Genomic DNA, 18,846 nt, shown 5'->3' with positions numbered 1-18,846 from the left:
TGAATGGCTGAATATTTATCTGGCCGCAGCTTGTTTCTAGCTTTAATCCTAAAATGTTCTGAACAAAAAACAATTAAAACAGTCATAACTCAAACAAAAACTGAATTTTGGAGCGTTATTGCAATCGATAATGCTCCGTAAGTGCATTTGTGAGCTATCGTGAAAAGGTAAATCGCTTTCTTTGTTTTTAATAGTTGCATACGAAACTACCTAACTCAAGGCGGGCATTCACTGCTTGACAAGTGCGCGTCTTGGGAAGATCCGCATGGTATCGTTTTTCCGCCGCAACTATTGCATGGAACCTTGCCAAAGTGTTCTTGCGCCCGTCGTTAGGATTTATAGTGTAAATGTAAACGTACAAGTGCGTCCTCAAAGTGTTAACCAGTGAATCTCGCCGCTGTAGTCGCTAGTCGCCCCCCAAGGTCTTCAAAGAAAATGGACGCTGTCAGCAACGGGTCCTTGCAGCCAGATCTGAAGCGAAGACGCAGCGACGCCGAAGACCAAAGGTGCCCCTCATTGAAAACATCGTTGCGTATTACTCGAAGGGTCTTTGATGCACGCTCTGACGTGATTTTTGGTCGTAAATTTCAGCGAGGAAACGCTCCAGTTGAGGACGAAACATGACAACGAATACTTCAAGTGAGTGGTGCACGGGTGTCGCGTTGAATGTGTTGTATCTAAAGAAAGGCTTTTTGTCTTATCCTCGTCAAAGGTGCTACGCCGGACTGGACATTCACAGAGAGATGATCGGTGATTTTGCGAGGACGTTCACGTATAGGAAGGCAATATTGAATAACTACAACTGCATCTATCAGCGATCGGTCTTGGACTTGGGAGCCGGCACAGGTGTGCAACAAGCTGTGCACTTATTTCGGCGTTTGCTTTAATATGTGCCCATGTCATTTCATTGCAGGTATCCTTAGCATGTTCTGCGCTCAAGCGGGAGCCAGAAAAGGCAAGCTTGTCCTCACAGTTCATTGACGGTCCGCTTCACTGTCGCAGGCTTGTGCTGTAACTATGTCCCTTGCCTGCAGTGTATGCCGTTGAGGCCAGCGGCGTGGCCGAGGTAGCTAAGAAGGTTGTGTCGTCAAACAAAGTTGAAGACCAAGTGGTGGTTATTCAGAGCAAGGTTGAGGTAAGAGGCAACGAAAGCATTCATGTTTGCCTGCATGTATGGCTGTAGTGCAGCGGCGTAGCCAGGATATCGTTTCAATGAACGTGCCCTTTTCCCACGCTTCGCTGTCGTGTGTTCGCGGATAGATTGCTGTGGATGATGTGGTACGACAAGGGCCCAGTTGTTGTAATTGTTGGGAATGTTTTGGTGCCTCTTTCCCATTGTTTCTGCCCTTGCCAGGTGCCATCCGCGTATTCGAGCACTCGGAACACATTGTTGCCGCATTTACGGGCAAGAAAATAAAGCGACAATGAAGAGCGTTATAACAGCTTTATGCTTATTCAGCATTGTTACTTCCCTGGGAAAACAATGAATGAGAAAGTGTTATTGTTCACACAAAATGGTTTCTGAAATGTTCAAGCAGGAGTAATTTGGAAGTTACGTTGTCTGAACTGCATATGAGCACAGCTAACACAGGGCCACCTGCTTGCTGTAGTGATTTGACAAGTGAACTGTTCGTGTCACAGGAGGGCAAAGTGAGTTTTCACTTTCCGAACTGTTCCAGTGTTGTGTACCTGCTTATTTGTATTTTTCATCTGGTAAACAGGAGTAGTGGTTCTGGATATGTGAAGAGAACATGCATTTCCTTGTGAGTGTACCGAGTGGAAATTTGTGACACAAACTGTTTACCTTTCATTCCTTGGGTTTTGGTGAGAAACAAAGTCCCAGAATTGCTAAACTGTGAGTGCAGCTTCCCATAATTCACAGCTTTATTGGTGACAGAGAAAGAGCGTATATTATAGCAGTCAGTCATACATTAAATGCGTATAGTGCTTGAAGAACAAGAGTTGTACTGAGGTGTAGATGGCTTGCACCAACGTCACTGAAACCGCTATGTTGGAGCACCAGCATGGAGGGACGCGACGTTTGCGATGTCACATTAATGCTATCGAAACATAACATGCAACTTTTTTCGTTATGCACGCACAGAGGCGTTCCTGCCACATTGTTATCACATTGAAGTAGGTTAACAGCAACTTGTTTGTTATCAAAGCCGCCATCGTGGAGTGTCAGTACATTCAGAAGCTGCATCCATGACATCACGTGCGAGCTATCTATACAATGCAGTCAGCATAATTTTTAGTGGTTCACGGGTGCGTCAACTGTGCGCTGTGTCAGCGTCTCATCTTGAGATGTGGCAAGATTGTTGAGAGTACACACAAGTGTGCAAGGCACTCATCACTGAAAGCGTGTTCGGCTGTCTTCATCATAAGGAGTGTCCGTGCCCTGCCTTTGTCTCTAGCGAGGCACCGTTCACATGAATTCCTACATCCACTTGCATGATATTTTTAAAAAGTCTAGATTATTGTACGTACAGTACAAACACTATACGATTTATAAAGAACAAAAGAGATTGGAATAAAAATAAATGGGAGTGTAACATGACTAAAGCATTCTTTTGCTATTATCTGAATCGGCCACACTCACGGTGTGAAAATAAATGCTGCCCGCCTAGTTCTTGCGTGCGTGAAAAAAAAAAAAATGCAGAAAGAACATCACAAGAATCTTGCAACTTTATCCATACACCACCGTGAAATTGCAGCTTCTTGAATGCGCAATTTCTTCTTCTGTTTGACCACTGCTAACTTTTGTATGTTTGGCACCAGTTTCCTGATTGATTTGAGCTTTCTGTATCACGTTCGTTGTTTAGTCTAGCTAAGATTCCATAACCTGGAATTGTTGTGAGTTTGAAGACATGCCCCGGCAATGGGAAGCATGCAAAATATTTTCTTACAGAGGGGTAGCTTTGTGGAACTTGTGGGGGCTGTTTTATTTCAATTAGTTTCTTGGCTATACCATTGTGGCTCATTATTAACCATTGGACATTGTCAACTTGAGCTTACAGTCACACATTTCCTTCTCTTTTTTTTTCTTTTCTTTTCTTTTTTTTTTTTCAGGAAGCAACACTGCCTGAGAAAGTTGATGTTATTGTCAGCGAATGGATGGTAATTGTATTCCCACTCTTATTACTGCATGCAAACTCTTAGATTTATAGGGTCCTAATGGACACCTTAACTCTTTCGCTACCACGCCTATTCAAATCGTTCAATTTGAACGATGCATTTCAAGTTTGAATTCTCGCGCCGCCGTGCAGTTTACGGGCGCCTAGCGCCATCTAGGCAAGAAAGTGGGAAACACGCGAAGGGATCTGCGATGTTTTGCTTGTTTTTTGCAACGGGGAAGTTTTCTCTCGCCGCAAAAAGTTTCGGGTTGCTGTGCGCGTGCGTCGGCGCCGTCATCGCGTGTAGGCGTTCCCAAAAGACGACGCGTTTCTCGCGAATCCAGCGCATCAACAGTCGATTTTGAGGATGTAATCAGCATCAGTGAGTCTGGAGATGTTGACTCATCAGATTTCAGCACTGATGACGAGGATGCGTCTTCAATATTCTTGGCACGGGCGAAAGACATGTTGCCCCTCCTCCACCTCCAAAAAAGTCCGAACACAAGCCCCAGGTGCAAGAAAAACGCTGAAATTGCAAGCTCTGCTATGACAAACGAAAGACACAGATGAAAACAGCAGTTTTGTGTCAGCCATGCGGCATCTATGCTTCATCCCGACGAGGGACTGCTTTCGAGAATGGCACGAGACGCACCCTCACTAACTTTCTTTTTTGTGGGAAGAACAGTTTTAAGCAATAATTTTTTAAACTTGTACAACCTTTTTGCAACATAAGAAGCTACAAATTGTATATCTTGAATTTTTTTTAACCTCATTATTTTTTAAGTTATCCTCTTTTTAAAGTCTTAAATGATTAATTACTGTATAAACTTTTCTTTATAAACTTTTTTTTCATTAACATGCGTAATAATATGTACAACAATTATGTTATTGGGCAGAGCATTCTTTTAGCTACATTTTGCTACCAAACAATGTAAATAAGGCGTTAGTATCTAGCCGGAAAAAATTATTCTTCACACCTAGTAAAAACGGCCCCTTTTCCCGCGGTAGCGAAAGAGTTAAAGCTCTCACGTGAAGCATCAATTGCTGAATTTAGGCAGAAAACTGTGCCGTATTCATTGTCCAGACGTTTGTTTAGCACACAGAATTGCAGATGTATCTATATCTGTGTATTTCTTTCCAATTTGAGACATAATGTCCGTGACCAGCAGAAACCACAGAGATATACAGGCAACACGGTGTTGGTTCAGGTAGCTTGAACGTAGCTGCTCTGCTGTTTCCCTTTCCTAAACAGGGAAGTGCACTAGCACTATAAAATACTTGTAGAGTCTATATATGTGCTTGTATTTGCTAGCCTAAGGATCTTCTCCACTTCTGTTGAACATATTGTGAGGAAGTCTTATTTGCCTCTGGGCTGAGAAGAGGTTTTTTTTTTCTTCTTTTTATTGCAGGGTTACATGCTCCTCTACGAGTCCATGCTTCAGTCGGTAATATTTGCGAGAGACAAGTGGCTTAACAAGGTACACTGTCTTTTCTTTTTTTTTTGGACACTTGCACAATGCTGACCGATTTTCTCTTGTACTAAGGTAGCGTTATCTAAATACTGATGTGTAACAGCTCAAGATGCTTACTAATGTGCTTACCTGTTGCCAGGCTGTTATGGGTATCACAGGCGTGCAAGAACAGGCTTGCTCATTGTTGTGCATCTTGTGAAGACGGCAAAGTGCAGTTTATGCTTGGTACACCAAATCTCTTGCAAAAGTGGTCATGCCGTATATTGTGAATTGCCACTATGGACGTGATAGTTTCATTCCAAAGAGGAGTGGAAGGATTAGCAGCGGAGAGGGCACAGTAGCCAGTTTACGATTGTTCGTTCCTGCTTGGTTTCTTATGTGAGCTGTTTACACGAATGTACTAAACGCAACATCTCTCTAGTGAGTGATTTCCTTTTGACATGTCACTGTGAAATACTGGCCTAATTGTGTTACATCTTGATGATCACATTCATTAATCAAATCATTACAGTGCTGTATGGTGCTAAGTGTTGTATAAATGCTAAGAGAGTTCCATGTCCTATTGGAGGCAGGCAGTTTGGATTGCGCTAATAGTATGCAGATCACTGAAACATGCTTTTCTTTCAAACTAAGCATTTCTTGGCACAAAACAAGCACCATGAGGTTTCTGAAATGGTATTTCAAAGATCCAAGCCGACTTGATATTTACCTTTAACTTCCCTTTAAAGGGCCACTAAACAACCTCACAGTTTAAAATTTGTGATGGAGAGGTAAGTGCGCCTTTGTACGATGTGAAGATGCTGAAGAGTTTTGCGATTAAGTGCTGTAATAAGGAAGCTACAGTGTATGGAACAAGCCGCTTTGACCAGTTTTGGTTTTTCACTCGGCCTTCCCACCCTTCCCAGCAGTGAAGAGTGGTAGGCTTTGTTGTGACTCCGCCCACTTCAGCAATATAACACAACGTCAGCAAATACGTCATTGGTGCACTGCCAATGACCGAGTAAGGCTTTCTCTATGTGTCGTTCGCGTCTGACTGGCGCGGTGAGGGAGCACAGTGCAAGAGGTGCAAGGCACTGGCAGTGTAAACAAATATGTTACGGCGCATGCGCCCTTCCCCTAGCCATAAAGTTACGAGACGCCTCTTAATCTCTGAGGCTTTCGTCTGGCGATACCGCTTGTCCCAGTGGTCTCGGGGCTCTACCAAAATGGCAGAGGGCAGCACAGGAAAACGAAAATGTGGACTGCATGGCGAGAACTTCATCACCACAGGGCCAAGGCACTGTTGTAGTGCAAAGGAACAATCGATGAAGTCGGTACTACATAGCATTGCCCATGGGCAAGATTACGTCACTGCACGGGCGAAAAGAACTGGTCAGGCGCAGGAGAGGGGTGTGGGAATTGTACTTCAAAATGATGGGTCTGCGCAGTGCTGTGATATTCGCAAAATGTGATTGCCGCGGCCTTCTGCATGACTTAGCCAACTAGTATGGGAGGTGCAAAAAAAAAGAAATTTGGAGCCTGTTTACTGGCCCTTTAAAGAGAGGTTTCTGTCACGAACCACGACGTGTGGTCACGTGGAAGTAGATTATCCTTACATTTTGGCATTCTGCTCATTACACAGGCCACTTTAGCATCACAGTGGATGATTAACAAGAGCGGCAAAGTATTGCGCTGTTCTCCCGCACGGCCACATTTGGTGTCGTCAAAACCTCATGACTCGTACACAACCTGGGAAAGGAAACAAAAAATAATGTGTACTAAAGTGTGGTGTAGCTAAACAATTTACGGCACTCGAAGTGTGTCAGTATTCTCGGTGATGATACAGTGCCCAAAACATTTATTAATGGCAAAAAAAAAAAAATTAAATGTTATCATTGAGGGAGACTAACAACCCAATTTTGTGAAACTCTTTGCTTTTCTGGTTAGTTCATGTGTTGAGAGGACATTGTAGAGTAAGCTGGGACTGTTACACATTGAAAGGAGCAAAAAGATGAGCACCCGTGTTCTTGTTTCAGGCGAATGTCAGGATTTGTGCAACCTTGTCTTCTCTGTGCTACGTTGTCATGGCATTTCTTCTTTCATGTTTATTTTGAGATTAAAAGAAATTACCGGTGACCAGCTATTACACATTCCTTTATTCCTTCCGTGCAGGATGGGGTTCTCCTTCCAGAAAAAGCTCGCATGTTCATTGCTCCTCTCACCGATCCAGACGAAGGTTTTGAAAGGCAAGTGAATAGTTTTCAATCAGTTTTGTACTTTAATGGCTTTGGCGCCCCTTGGTACCTGTCGCTTCTGACCTACACGTTGTGGCAGCCCCACATTACAGAAACACACGCACTTATGAGTCTTTCTTTTTTTCTTTTTCCTCGTGCTAAATTGTCTGATTTGTTTAACATTGCCATACGATATCTTTAAGCCGTTGAGAAACATTTGTTCGTCTTAAGATATTACACACCCGATTCTCGCTTTTCTCGCTGGGCACGCGAAACTCTTCATTCTTTTAGAAAGTGGTGGTTTACACACCTTTAAATGCTTCTATTTTTGAAACGTTGCAGCTAGGAAAAGGTGCTTATCAAAGGATCCAAGACCCACTGCTATTGGACGTAAGGAAAAATATACGAGGCTTGTGGTCTTGCATGCTCTGCCATTGTTTTCGTCGTTGCAAACACAAAAGTTGACTGCGACTGTGACTGCTTTTGGCTGTTGATTTGGATTGTTACTGAGAATGTTAATTTGTGAAGCACTGTTGTGGGTTCAGCTTGTTTGTTGTAATGATGTTATCTTTTTATTCATGAGGACATACCGCTAGGCATATGAAGAATAAATACAAGTTGACTAAAGGCTTAGGAAAGGAAAATACTGACGTCCATTCATTTTGTAGTGGGAAAGCCACGTAGAAAAATAGTGTTACTCGTAAAGAAAGTTTTTCAATAAGAGAAAAATTTGTTTTTGTCCAAGAATTTTTGTTTTTCTGCGCAAGGCTGGAAAACTGCTGGTGTTATAGTAATTCTTGCTGAAGGCCTTGAAAAAAACGAATTTTCGTTATTTATTTTCAGTAAAACACGCCGCACCATCAGAATTTCGGGGGAGGGGTGTGCCCACGCCCCTAGCACCCCCTCCTGGCTGCGGGCCTGGTAATACCTCATACCTGGGGCATTTAATGTGTATTCTGAGAGAAATTTCGGCAACTCAATAAAGAAAGGGTTCCATTTGACATCCCGCAGACAAACTGTACTATTCCTCGATAGTTCAATGCAAACTAGATGAGGCTACCATCCTTGTGGTAGCGAACACAGCATTGTGCCATGTTTGTTTATAACGCGCGCAAAATGCAAGGCGCGCATTTCGCCGTTTAGTGTGCAGCCTCTCATTCAATAAAAGTGTCAGTGATGGAACCCGTGCTGCCATCTAGGCTTTAAATAGGAAAACACCATTTGACGAGCTGGGCTCGTCCAAAGCCTCTTGAAACATTGCTGAAGAGCCACGACAAGCACAGGTCGTCATAAGCAAAAAAGTGATGTTTGCTATGACGAGCTCAGGTCGTCATAAGCACTTAAGGGGTTAAAGAATCCCAGGTGGGCGAAATTTCCAGAGCCCTCCACTACAGCGTCTCATATAATCATATCGTGATTTTGGGATCTAATACCTTGACCGTTATTATTATTATTATTCCTTGTCGAGTGTTAAGGGCCTCTTTCTTTCTTTCAGGATCGAATTCTGGAAAATGGTCAAGGACAACTTTCATGTGGACATGTCCTGCGTGACCGAGTTTGCAAAGGCGGAGATGTACAGTAAGCGCCTTCGTTCTGTCTTGGAACATGTGAAGTTGTGTCCTTTCCAAGCTCCACACTATGGTTGAGTTATGTTCAGTGATCCTCATGAGGTTTTGTGTCTTATTTTTATTTTTTAACTGCACAGAACACATTACTGTGAAAACTGTAGATGCAGAGAATGTGATCTCAAGAGGTACGTGCTTTCTTGAGCTGGACCTCTATACTGTCAAGTCTGAAGATCTACAGTGCATCAAAGTGAGTTGCCTGCTCATGATATCCGGTTACAGCTCCCTCGTGCGCTTGGAAGTTGCAGGGGCTCATACTGTTACATTAAAATGAAGTTTACAGGAGACCAGATATAGATTAAGCTTACAAGATTCACGCAACAGCGGTCAAAAAAGATATCAGCTAGCTTTAGAGCAAAAGTTGTCACCCTTACTCATTTCAGCTATCTCTCATGTAATGCCATGTAGCATTGCTTTGAGTAGTACAGTAAGAAGTCTGTTGATACGCTTCCTAAGGGAAGCATAAAAAAGACACGTCATCCTGGAAGGAAGTAGATCTGGTGTCGGGTTAGCACAGTAAATTAAATATAATGCTCCTCTTGTATAAAACTTCATTCAAAATTTGAAAGGAAAACTCTTTTGCCTTTGGCAAATTTTTTTTTTTTTTGTGATTGTAGCCACGAATCGTACTAAACAAAGTGTTTGATTTGTGTGCACACATTTATCATATTAGTGTGTTGTGATTCGACAGAACATGTATGTTTTTTTGCGTTCATGGGTCATTTTCAGTTTCCATGCATCCATGTGCGTTGGGGTAATCATGCAGGGTGTTAAAGGGCCCCTAAACCACCCAGAGGTCAAAATTCAGTTGTGGTTTGACAGTTGTGCATGAGTCTACTATGAACACGTAGCTGTGAAAAATTTTTCAAAACGGTGCCGTAATAGCGGAGTTACACGTGCCTGATGATCAAAACGCGGCGATCGCATGTTTCGTTCTTTCATTCGCTACCTTCCATTCGTCCTCTGGTCTCCTCTCCCAAGGTCGCTTCGCCCTCCTCACTGAGTGCCCCTCACAATTTCACGTGAAATATGTCACCGCCGACGCGTTCTTCGAAACAGCGTCCACTTCTGGTTGCTGCGATTATCAACTTCGTGCTTCCCGGCTGACCGCTGTTGTTGCCGTGCCGGCCCGTGCTCCTAGGAATCACGATGGATCAAACATGATGGACCTCTACGGTGACATGCCGTGCCACAGCACCTCCTCTCAAGCGTGGGCAGTGCTTGCAGACTCACTGGAAGTCGTAGGTTCTTGTTTGGCCAATCGCAGCATCGATTGTCGATAACATCACAGATGCAACATGTTGATGTCGCACACGTTGCCAGGGAAGCCAGAAAGGCCCGCAGAGGAGAAGGGATTGTTTCTTGGAGATAGTGGTGTGCCCGCGGCTTGTAGTGCTGCCATGTGTGGCATTTGATTGTGACAGCATTGTGAACACGATGCACATTTTAGGGGCGAAGCTCCTTAAGGCGGCACCCGTTCGTCCCTCGTCGTGCTCGTAGTAGTGAGTAACAAGTCTTACCCTTTGACCTCCAAGGTGGTGCCGGTGGGAGATTTCTCCTGTGCGTTGTTGAACAATAAAAAATTCGCAGCGTGCGCGTTAACTAAAAGCCGAATTCTTCTGTCTCTGTAGAAGTGTAAGTGTTAGCTAAAAGCCGACTTCTTCTGTCTCTCATTCCCATTAGCAGCCATTGTTTACCTCCAAGGTAGTGCCTGGTGAGATTTCTCCTGTGCGTGATTAAACAATAAAAATTTTGTTCAAAACGCCGTTGATTGATGAAATAAACCAACGAAAGACGCCAGATGTTTTGTAAAAACAAAACGAAAGAACGCCAGATGTTTCTAAAGCAAAACGAAAAAGACGCCAGCTGCTTAACGAAAGACGCAAGGTGTTTTCTAAAGCAATGGTTTTCTAAACAATGAAAATTCACAGCGTACATGTAAAATTAAAGTGAGCTGCAAGTCGTCATAACTCATCGAACCTTTAGTATAAACGCGCCCGATCTCACGTCGGTGATGATGTACTGGGCAGAATTCACGGAAGATTCACGGTTTACCGATGAACCTCCGCAGCTTCGCCCACTCATCATCATTCACTCCGTGGATATGCTGTGATTTTTTTCTTGAAATGTGTGAAAAAATATCGGAGGTGGTTTAGGGGCCCTTTAAGGGTAGCCAAACTGTCATTTTGACAAAAGCACTGTCCATTGATGATGGCATGATCTTGGCACACTGCCACTGCTTTTGGATGCCTAATGAGTGGCAAGCCAAATGTAAAAATAAGGAAGTGTATTGCCAATGCAACCATCCTAGAGCATGACCACCCGCGGCTTGTTAGCATCCTAGATTCAATAGCATGGACTTTTTGGGTCATTGTATAAGGAACAATAATTCCTAGGAAAAGTGCTGCCTTGCATGTCACGCATGCAGGTTGACGTTATTGGAAGCATATGAAACCATTCTGAAATCCAAGCACAAGTTTACAAACAGGCTTAGAAGAGAGTTTCCTTTCTCAAGTAGAACTTGGATTAAATGTACAATCTCACTTCCATTTTCGCAACTCTTGCGCTGTTAACTGGAGATTCTGCTGTTAATGGAATACCAACTAGCCCGATCCCACATTTTACTTCGCTGTTAAGTTTGTTCTGGGATTTTGTAAAGTAACTTGCGCTATTTGGGAGCTTTAGTTTTTCACCTTTGCATTAGCGGGGCCGGGATGTCAACTGTGGTGCGCTCAAAATAACCCAAACTTGTTTACAATAGAACATTAGCGGAATGTGGGGCTTTGCACACGCAGATGTCTTTTCGGTTATGCAAACGTGCAAAATCTAAGATTTGCTGTTGTTTACTGTATGAACAGTACCAGCTGCATGCTAATGTGTAGTGTCAGTGAAATTGCACAAACAGCCACGTGCTGCTAATGTATAATTTCTTGAATATGGAATGTTCTTGAATCAATCCTTTATTTTACTCCTCATCCCTCTCCCCCCTTTCTCTTTTTACACAGGAAAACTTCATGTGTTGTTGTTACGGCCACGGCAGGGTCCATGCCTTCGTCATTTGGTTTTCAGTGGAATTTCCTCGGGATGTCATTCTTTCGACGTCACCGTACGACTCGTGAGTTTCCTGGCCTATCTTGTTGTCGATAGCTTGACTTTGGAAATTTCAGTGTGGCTTCACAGCAGCACACAGCACGTTGCTGTGAAGCTGTACATGGAGGCAAACTTGTTCTATGTAACCTGCCACTCCTCTTCACAATTTTTTTACATTTATGGCGAGGGTGGTGATTACCAAACTGTTGTGTGTTTAGAAATGTGCTGGGAATCTGCATTGTCCAGTGCAATGTATACTTTATTTTTCAAGTTTTGATGGCTTTTTGGCACTTGCAAGTGCCATGCTTGTTTGCGCAGCACCTATTGTGACGCAAATTTAGATATATATTGCAAGTTTTGGGAGTCAATCTGCATTGTCATTCCTTCAAACCCTCCCAATATTTCAAGTTCAAGCTTTTTCTAGGAATTCAGAAATCTTCTGCCAGGGGTTTTGAAAAATGCATTCTATTCTCGAAAAAGCTTATGCCGATTAGTCTGCAACCGTACCTTTGACAGGTGTTGGAGGAATACCTGCTTCGAACAAGTTTATTTTGATGAATTGCAAGAGCAAGGTGAAATAACACTTAATTCACTGAAAAAGTTCCTTGTAGTTGAAAAAGAGTAATTTGAGCAGCTTAGTTATGTGCTGTGGTATTGTGCTGCTTCGCTTGAGTGGAGGTTGGCAGATAATTTCAATGAAATATAAAATGCTTATGTACTTAGTTTTTGATGCACATTGAAGAATCCGGGTGGTAAAAGTTAATTCATAGGCTTGCTTTATGACCATATTGCTGTTAGCACAACCCCTGAGTGCAGCTTGAGTTTGTTTTTTCACAATCTAAAAATAGTGCTTTGCTTGTTAGTCTTAGCTATTTCAAGTTTGCTGCTGCTGCTGTTGCTGCTTGTGTGTTGCATCTAAAGGTAAATCATCAATAATAGACTGTGTACTGATCCAACCTAAAGTGTGTGTATGTTTGCGGCATACTTTAAAAAAAAATGCATGCACTACCACCCCCCTTGCCTCTTCTGGTGTATTGTGTGTTCAGCTGGAGTTGCTTGAGCCTGCACATTGCGCTTGAAAGATGCCTCCCCTTCGTGGCACTTGCAGAGAGACGCATTGGCAGCAAACAGTTCTCTACATAAACCCTGTCGACGTCAAGCAAGACTCGGAGATACGAGGGTCCGTCACCATCAACCCAAGTGCTGACCACCATCGGCAAGTGCCTGTTGTCTTAGCTTACCAGCTTTTTTCCTGTCTTTTTTGTCTCATTTCTTCGCTTAGTAGTAATGAACAACAAAAATGCTGGCCATCCGGACCAGCATGGAAACATGATCTTGGTTTGTCTCGTGTGCTTCACAGCAATAGAGGATTTGTATGGCTTCCGATAGGCTCTGCAGAGTCGTGATGCATGAACATGATAGTGTTCACTATTTGGGCACATGCTACACTTGTTGCAACACGTGTTCCATGTATGCCGAACAATGTGGTAATTACCATTTAATGAGATGGGGCATTCGCCATACTAAGTTTGGCTGGTGCAAAAGTGTACTGTGCCCATAGGCAATCGTGAACCAACGATTCTCTCTTGCTCTGAAATATTTTTATAATTTTAGTGTACGGGTTTTCTGGTTAGATTGATTTTTCTGGTCGGAATGGCATTTTGACACCTCTCGCTCGCAGAAACCATACATGCCATGCCCGCCCTTGTCACTAATGGTTTGCTGCAATACACACCCTGTGCATTGGCGGTTGGATGAATAAATGCTTTTCTGTCACTTTGTTTTACAGCCGACAATGCACCATTGTTGTAGAGCAGTTGTGACTTGTGTGTACTATGCCTGGCTATGTACCTTTCATCTTGACAGCCTACAAAAATTTGTGCAGTGGTGTATAGAAGTTATTTGACTTTCTAAATTAAAGTCGGCTCACAACATATCATAGTTGTGTTAGATGTGATGAAGAGCCTGACCGATAGTAGCTGCCCTCTAACTTTCGGGCCTTTCTTTACATTAGAGCAGCAGTTTCTATTCCCACAGTAATAAAAATATGTGCCGTATAGTTACTGTTGCACTGCTGCAAGTTATCCCAAACATCTTTTTTTTCTGGTTTGAAACTGCTCCTAAACAGTTTTTCTTCAGCTGTAAGAATGCTCCATATCCTATCCTAAACTTGTCAATTAATGAAGTAGTACCTGGAAAGCTATACGGGGTGTAATCAAAAAACTTTTTAAGTTGCCTAATGAATGTGGCAAGCTCAAACCTGCTTGTAAACAAACAGAACTGGCCATTTGCTTTTTATCATGCAGACACACTCTTGGTATGGTGTTCACCATGTGCATAGACGTACGTAGGGTTCTCCATTATGAGGGGCCAAGTTTGATGGCAGTGCCACCCCCCCCCCTTCCCCCATTGATAGAGTCTAACAGAAAACAAGCGCCACAATGGATGCAGAAATGAAAGTGAAGTCTGTTGTAACAGTACTTGGATTTTGCATACTGCCTTTACAACACACTGAAATCCTCTCCATTGTGAAGGTCTGTTGTGTTGAGGTTATACTGTAGTTCTTTGAATACAACACCAGGTGTCCTTAGCTGCTATTATTGCAAAAAAAAATGTGGCCATAACACTGCACATGAAAAATTGACGCGAAAGGTTCGATTGAGCAAATGTGTTTGGCAAAATTGGCACGACCTTTTAAATGACCAGGGAGGGGGCAGGCCACCCCCTGTGCCAACTGCCATGGTGGTGCTTGACTGCTGGCCCAAAGGTTGTGGGATCAAACCTAGGCCATGACGGCGAAATTTTAATGTGGGCGAAATGCTTGAGGCCCATGTGCTTTGGTACATGTTAAAGAACCCCAGGTGGCCGAAATTGCCGGACTCCTCCACTACGCCGTCTCATAATCATATCGTGGTTTAGGGACATAAAACCCCAGCAATTATTACATTGTATACCCCCTGTGCACACACCTATGACCATGTGTGTGTGTAGATCGCACTGTTTCTGGAGTCGAATATGGATGCCACCATGTTTCTTGTGCAGTTGTTGCAGTGTAAATAATGTTTGTTTGCCTTGTGCACAGAATGTTGGACGTGGAGCTGGCCTTCACCGTGGACGGCAGGCAGGCACGAAAACAGCTGTACCGAATGAGCGAGTGCGGTCCTTGAGTGCCGAAACTTTTTAATCTCCTCTGGCCTTTTATTTCTTGCCAGTGACGTTTCACCATGTGTATTTATTTGACATGGCATGTACAAAGGTATACAAAAACCCCTTCAAGTCAGAGAAATAAACCCATAATACATTCTACATTTCATCAAATCTCTGAAGGTTACATTTTTGTGTGTTTGCCTCTTGTGCAGTGGCGAAAAAAAAAAAAAAAAAAAACTTGCTTAAACCTTAGCATGCTTACCTCTTTTTAACTTACTGGTAATACAAATTGCACTACGTATGTTATTTGAGTGGCATTCTTCTAAATCAATTTGGAAGCAAAATGTAGGCCTAGCAACTTGGCAAGGAAGGTGCTTAGGTAGTGAAATGTCTATAGAAAATAAAGAAAGTATATCCTAATCTTGGTTGGTCATGTTTTATATCAGTTAAGCATTCTCCTTTTTTGAACACAATTTAACATGCACCACCTGGTACAGAATACTGATGCAGATATGGTTCAGAACTTAAGGACTGTTCACTGTGCGATCGAATGTAATGTGATAGGAATAGCATTAAAGGGACTGCAGACAGCAGAATGGATGAGAGAAACAGGAGTAGCCAATGCTTTTGTTGATATGCAGAAATATGGATCTGGGAAGGCTATGCAATGTGTAGGACAGGTCAGTTAGGGCGATGGAATGGGTAGTTGTAGCAAAGTGTGGAAAGGACAGCCGAGGATGGCAGAAATTTGAGTGGAGCGATTAAATTAGAAAATTCGCAAGCATAATGTGGAATCTCCTTGCTACAAGATAGGGTAAATCGGTGATCATTGGAAGAGGCCAACATCCTGCAGTGGATAGGCTGAGGATTGGGATGAATTAAAGAGAATCAAATATTTTACTCGTGGCACAGAAGTGTTCTGTTAATGACCAATACATTCGCAGACCCAATTTTACAAACGCTGGTCAAGCCTAGTGCTCCGGGTGCCAGGCCTAACCAGTGCTTAGGCTTGGCACCTGGGTGCTAGGATTAACAAGTGTTGCTCTGGTCGGCATCCAGCCAGCAAACAAAATTGACTCAATGCTGATTTGGTGCAGCAGCAAGTCTATCGCCACCGTGTTGTAGCATCACTAGGCAAATCATGCAAAAGAGGCTCATTGACATCTAAACACTTATATGCCCTTAAAAGTTAGCTCTAAGAACAGGTGACTTTGCTGTAGGGATTTTGAAGAAATTAGTAAATGTTTGAAATTGGGTAATGACATTTTGTTGACAACCCCGTAGTGGTTTAAGGGTGAAAACTTGAGCTTGTTGGCTTGGCTTCATAGCAGGGAACAGCACAGATACACGAGACAAGAGAGACTGACATGTCCGTCAGTCTCTCGTGTATCTGTGCTGTTCCTTGTTATGAAGCCGTAGTGGTTGTTAACAAGCTTGTTGTCAATATGTTCAAACCGTCAGACATGAGCGATAAAGTACTTAGTACACATGCACGTGTTTGATAAACACATAGCAACAGAGTTCAAATTCGCGCGTGACTCCTTCTTCGTCGAAAATTTCAATCAGTAAATATGCTCAGCAAGACCAACATTCTGGATGCATTGCGGTTTTTGGTGAACGGCTTGGCTCAGCATAACCGCAGCATAACCACAGAATGATGATTTGAGTGTGATTGTGCTTATCATACGGTTGCATATTAGTAAGGCTACAACGCATGCAAACATAACTTTGTGTCTATTCCATGTTCACATTTCGGCAGAGCAAGCTGCTTACAGGCCATCAAAATCTGCAAGATAGCTTTTGCTGTCTTGTGGGTTGTTGCGTTTTTTTTTTCTTGGTTAAGCTTCATTTCGATTTTAATTTTTTTTTGTGTTGTCTGTATCGGCGAGTATGCTTGTTATGAATGTTTAGTGTAATGATGGCATATTTGTGTCAGGTATGACTTTTGTTTGACAGTGGTGAGTTACATTGTCGGCCTGATAAAGCTGGTGTAGCACTGTTAGATAGTGAGTGAGCAAGACCGTGCTATAATTTCTCCTACGCACCGGTTGCTCACTGCTGCTGAAGACAAGCATAAAAAGATGGCATTTACGCTTTTGGAGCTATGTGTACAAAAGTACAGCATGGGCAGTCACTACTAAGCTTTATGTTAACTAATGCAGTCAGGACTGAGCAAAACGTTTGTTATAGAGCTTTAATGTGTAAGCAGCGTCGTCCCAGTATGGCGAGAAGTAAGGTACCTAGTGTCTATTATGGGCCTGTCGGTTTGCTACACTGCGATGTTGTGTTATAAAAATAGTAGTAATTTAGTTGGGTCTAGGGTTACCAACTCTTCAATGAAGGAAGTCTGGACGGAGGGGGGGGGGGGTACATTAACGTAGGGAGCCAACGAAATCAGTTTTTTTTATCGCAGTATCTTCCAGACAAAACCATTGTTTCTTTATTGTTGCGGCTTCGTGCTGCTCCCAACACTCCCTCTTGCTGGAGAATGTACTTGTAAAAGTTCTTGCACTTCTCGCGGAATTTCAGCTGAAGTGGCTAAAGCTCCTAGTAGCTACTGCAACATTGCTTTGTGCGTGCGGTTCGTGCGAACTTAGTGTTCCGTAGCGTGACACGCATTGTTGTGCATGCGTTGGATCACACAAAGATTTTTAACTGGCCAGTCCGCAACAAATCCGCGACATACTGCTGTCCCAACAGGGACGGCACGGGTCTTGGGACGCTGTATGAAAAGTGAGGGCAGTCCAGCAAAATCTGGGATGGTTGGTAACCCTAGTCGGGCCCGATGTCTTGGTTTTGTGTGTGCTAAGTTTCATTATAGAGCTTTAGTTTTTATAGTGGGGGTTGTAATGTATTAGTGTCTGAGAGAATATGCACTGCACTGTCCTTATTCCATGGAGCAAAATGTGTTTCTTTCCTGCAAAAGCTCATGGAAGTTATGGCTCTATAGAGACTAAATTCGCATGAAACTCATCAAGCGAACTCACTATGACATCTCGCATTTTCACTGCTGCTTTCATAGGCATGAATTACCACAAAAAAGTGCATTTGTACGCTCCAGGACATCGTTTTCGGTACGTTTGTTGTCATTCCTCTCTTTTTCTTTTTTACTCATCCACGTTTGGAAGCTTGATCTAACGCATGTACCAGAATCAATGTAACAAGTGTCACAGCTGCACGTAATGTATTTATAATAACATACATTGGTTGCCTGCTGTGGGGGCTCAATTGCACTGCTGAGCCAGGTCGAGGGTACAATTCCCAACCCTGGTGGCCATGTTTTGATTGGGACAAAATGTGAAAATGGTCATGCCCAATGCATTGGTAAAAAATCTATAGCAGACCATGGCGTTGGCAAACGAAACCTGAGAACATTTTTTTTATCAGATACAACAATGGTATATCTATGCCAGGTATGACTGTTGTTTGAGGGTTCGACTGTTTAATAAGATAGAATATAAGTGGGAGACACTGTACATAATTGAAATTGATGCCATGCTTTGATTCGAGCCCTGCTTTTTTTTTTCTGTAGTTGCATCGGGCAACCTTTTCACATTTTTATACAGTTGTAGCTTTGCGCACGATGCCAGTGTTACTGTCTTGTGTTTGTATAAAAGAAAAACGATTATTATCATTCGAGCAAGGCAGCATTGAGAGAAACTACGCTGTGTTTTGATAGCATTGTGCCATATATTATGTAAAAACATGTTTTTGCTACTGCTGCTATTGCAGTTTACTGATTACATTGCTACCTCCTATGTTTGATATGCTCCGAGAACTGATCATTTACCTAAGCCTTTACTGTACCTTAATTGATCTGGCAGGTCTGCATACTCGCATGAGCAGGAAGATCTTTTTACTTCGTAGAGCATACAGTGCTTTTGTTCATGTTCAGTAGTAAAGCTTTTTGCAATAAAACAGCTTCTTGAATAAAGTCTTTTTCTTTAACTTTTAAGAATCCTGAACGCTCAAAACATTGCCATTGTTGTTGGCATACCAATTATGTTCTGAAAAAATTTGGGCAATCCTTAGCACTTGCTGAGAATGTGAAGGCAAAAGCTTACTTTGACCTGTTTTTTACTTTCTGCTGATGTGCTGAACTATATGAACGCTCTGCTGGATGTTGATGTTCAACTTAGTGCCGATGTCCTGTCTAACTTCATGGTGGTATTTCTGTCAGACT

General features: G+C 42.8%; 1 protein-coding gene across 1 annotated transcript; it reads left to right on the top strand.

Moving 5' to 3' along the window:
• Positions 1-208: 208 nt before the first annotated feature.
• Positions 209-14,835, top strand: LOC119396827 (protein arginine N-methyltransferase 6). The gene is made up of 13 exons (XM_037664163.2): positions 209-506; positions 592-639; positions 713-846; positions 914-955; positions 1,035-1,135; positions 3,073-3,120; positions 4,526-4,594; positions 6,740-6,813; positions 8,297-8,379; positions 8,507-8,616; positions 11,432-11,541; positions 12,625-12,732; positions 14,599-14,835. The coding sequence occupies exons 1-13, from the start codon at positions 436-438 to the stop codon at positions 14,681-14,683; spliced, it is 1,083 nt and encodes a 360-aa protein (XP_037520091.1). The 5' UTR covers positions 209-435; the 3' UTR covers positions 14,684-14,835.
• The last annotated feature ends 4,011 nt before the right edge of the window (positions 14,836-18,846 follow it).

This window comes from Rhipicephalus sanguineus, chromosome 6, assembly GCF_013339695.2.
Source record: "Rhipicephalus sanguineus isolate Rsan-2018 chromosome 6, BIME_Rsan_1.4, whole genome shotgun sequence".
Taxonomy (NCBI): domain Eukaryota; kingdom Metazoa; phylum Arthropoda; class Arachnida; order Ixodida; family Ixodidae; genus Rhipicephalus; species Rhipicephalus sanguineus.
The sequence above is the reverse complement of the archived record's forward strand: the minus strand, read 5'-3'. Positions and strand labels throughout refer to the sequence as shown.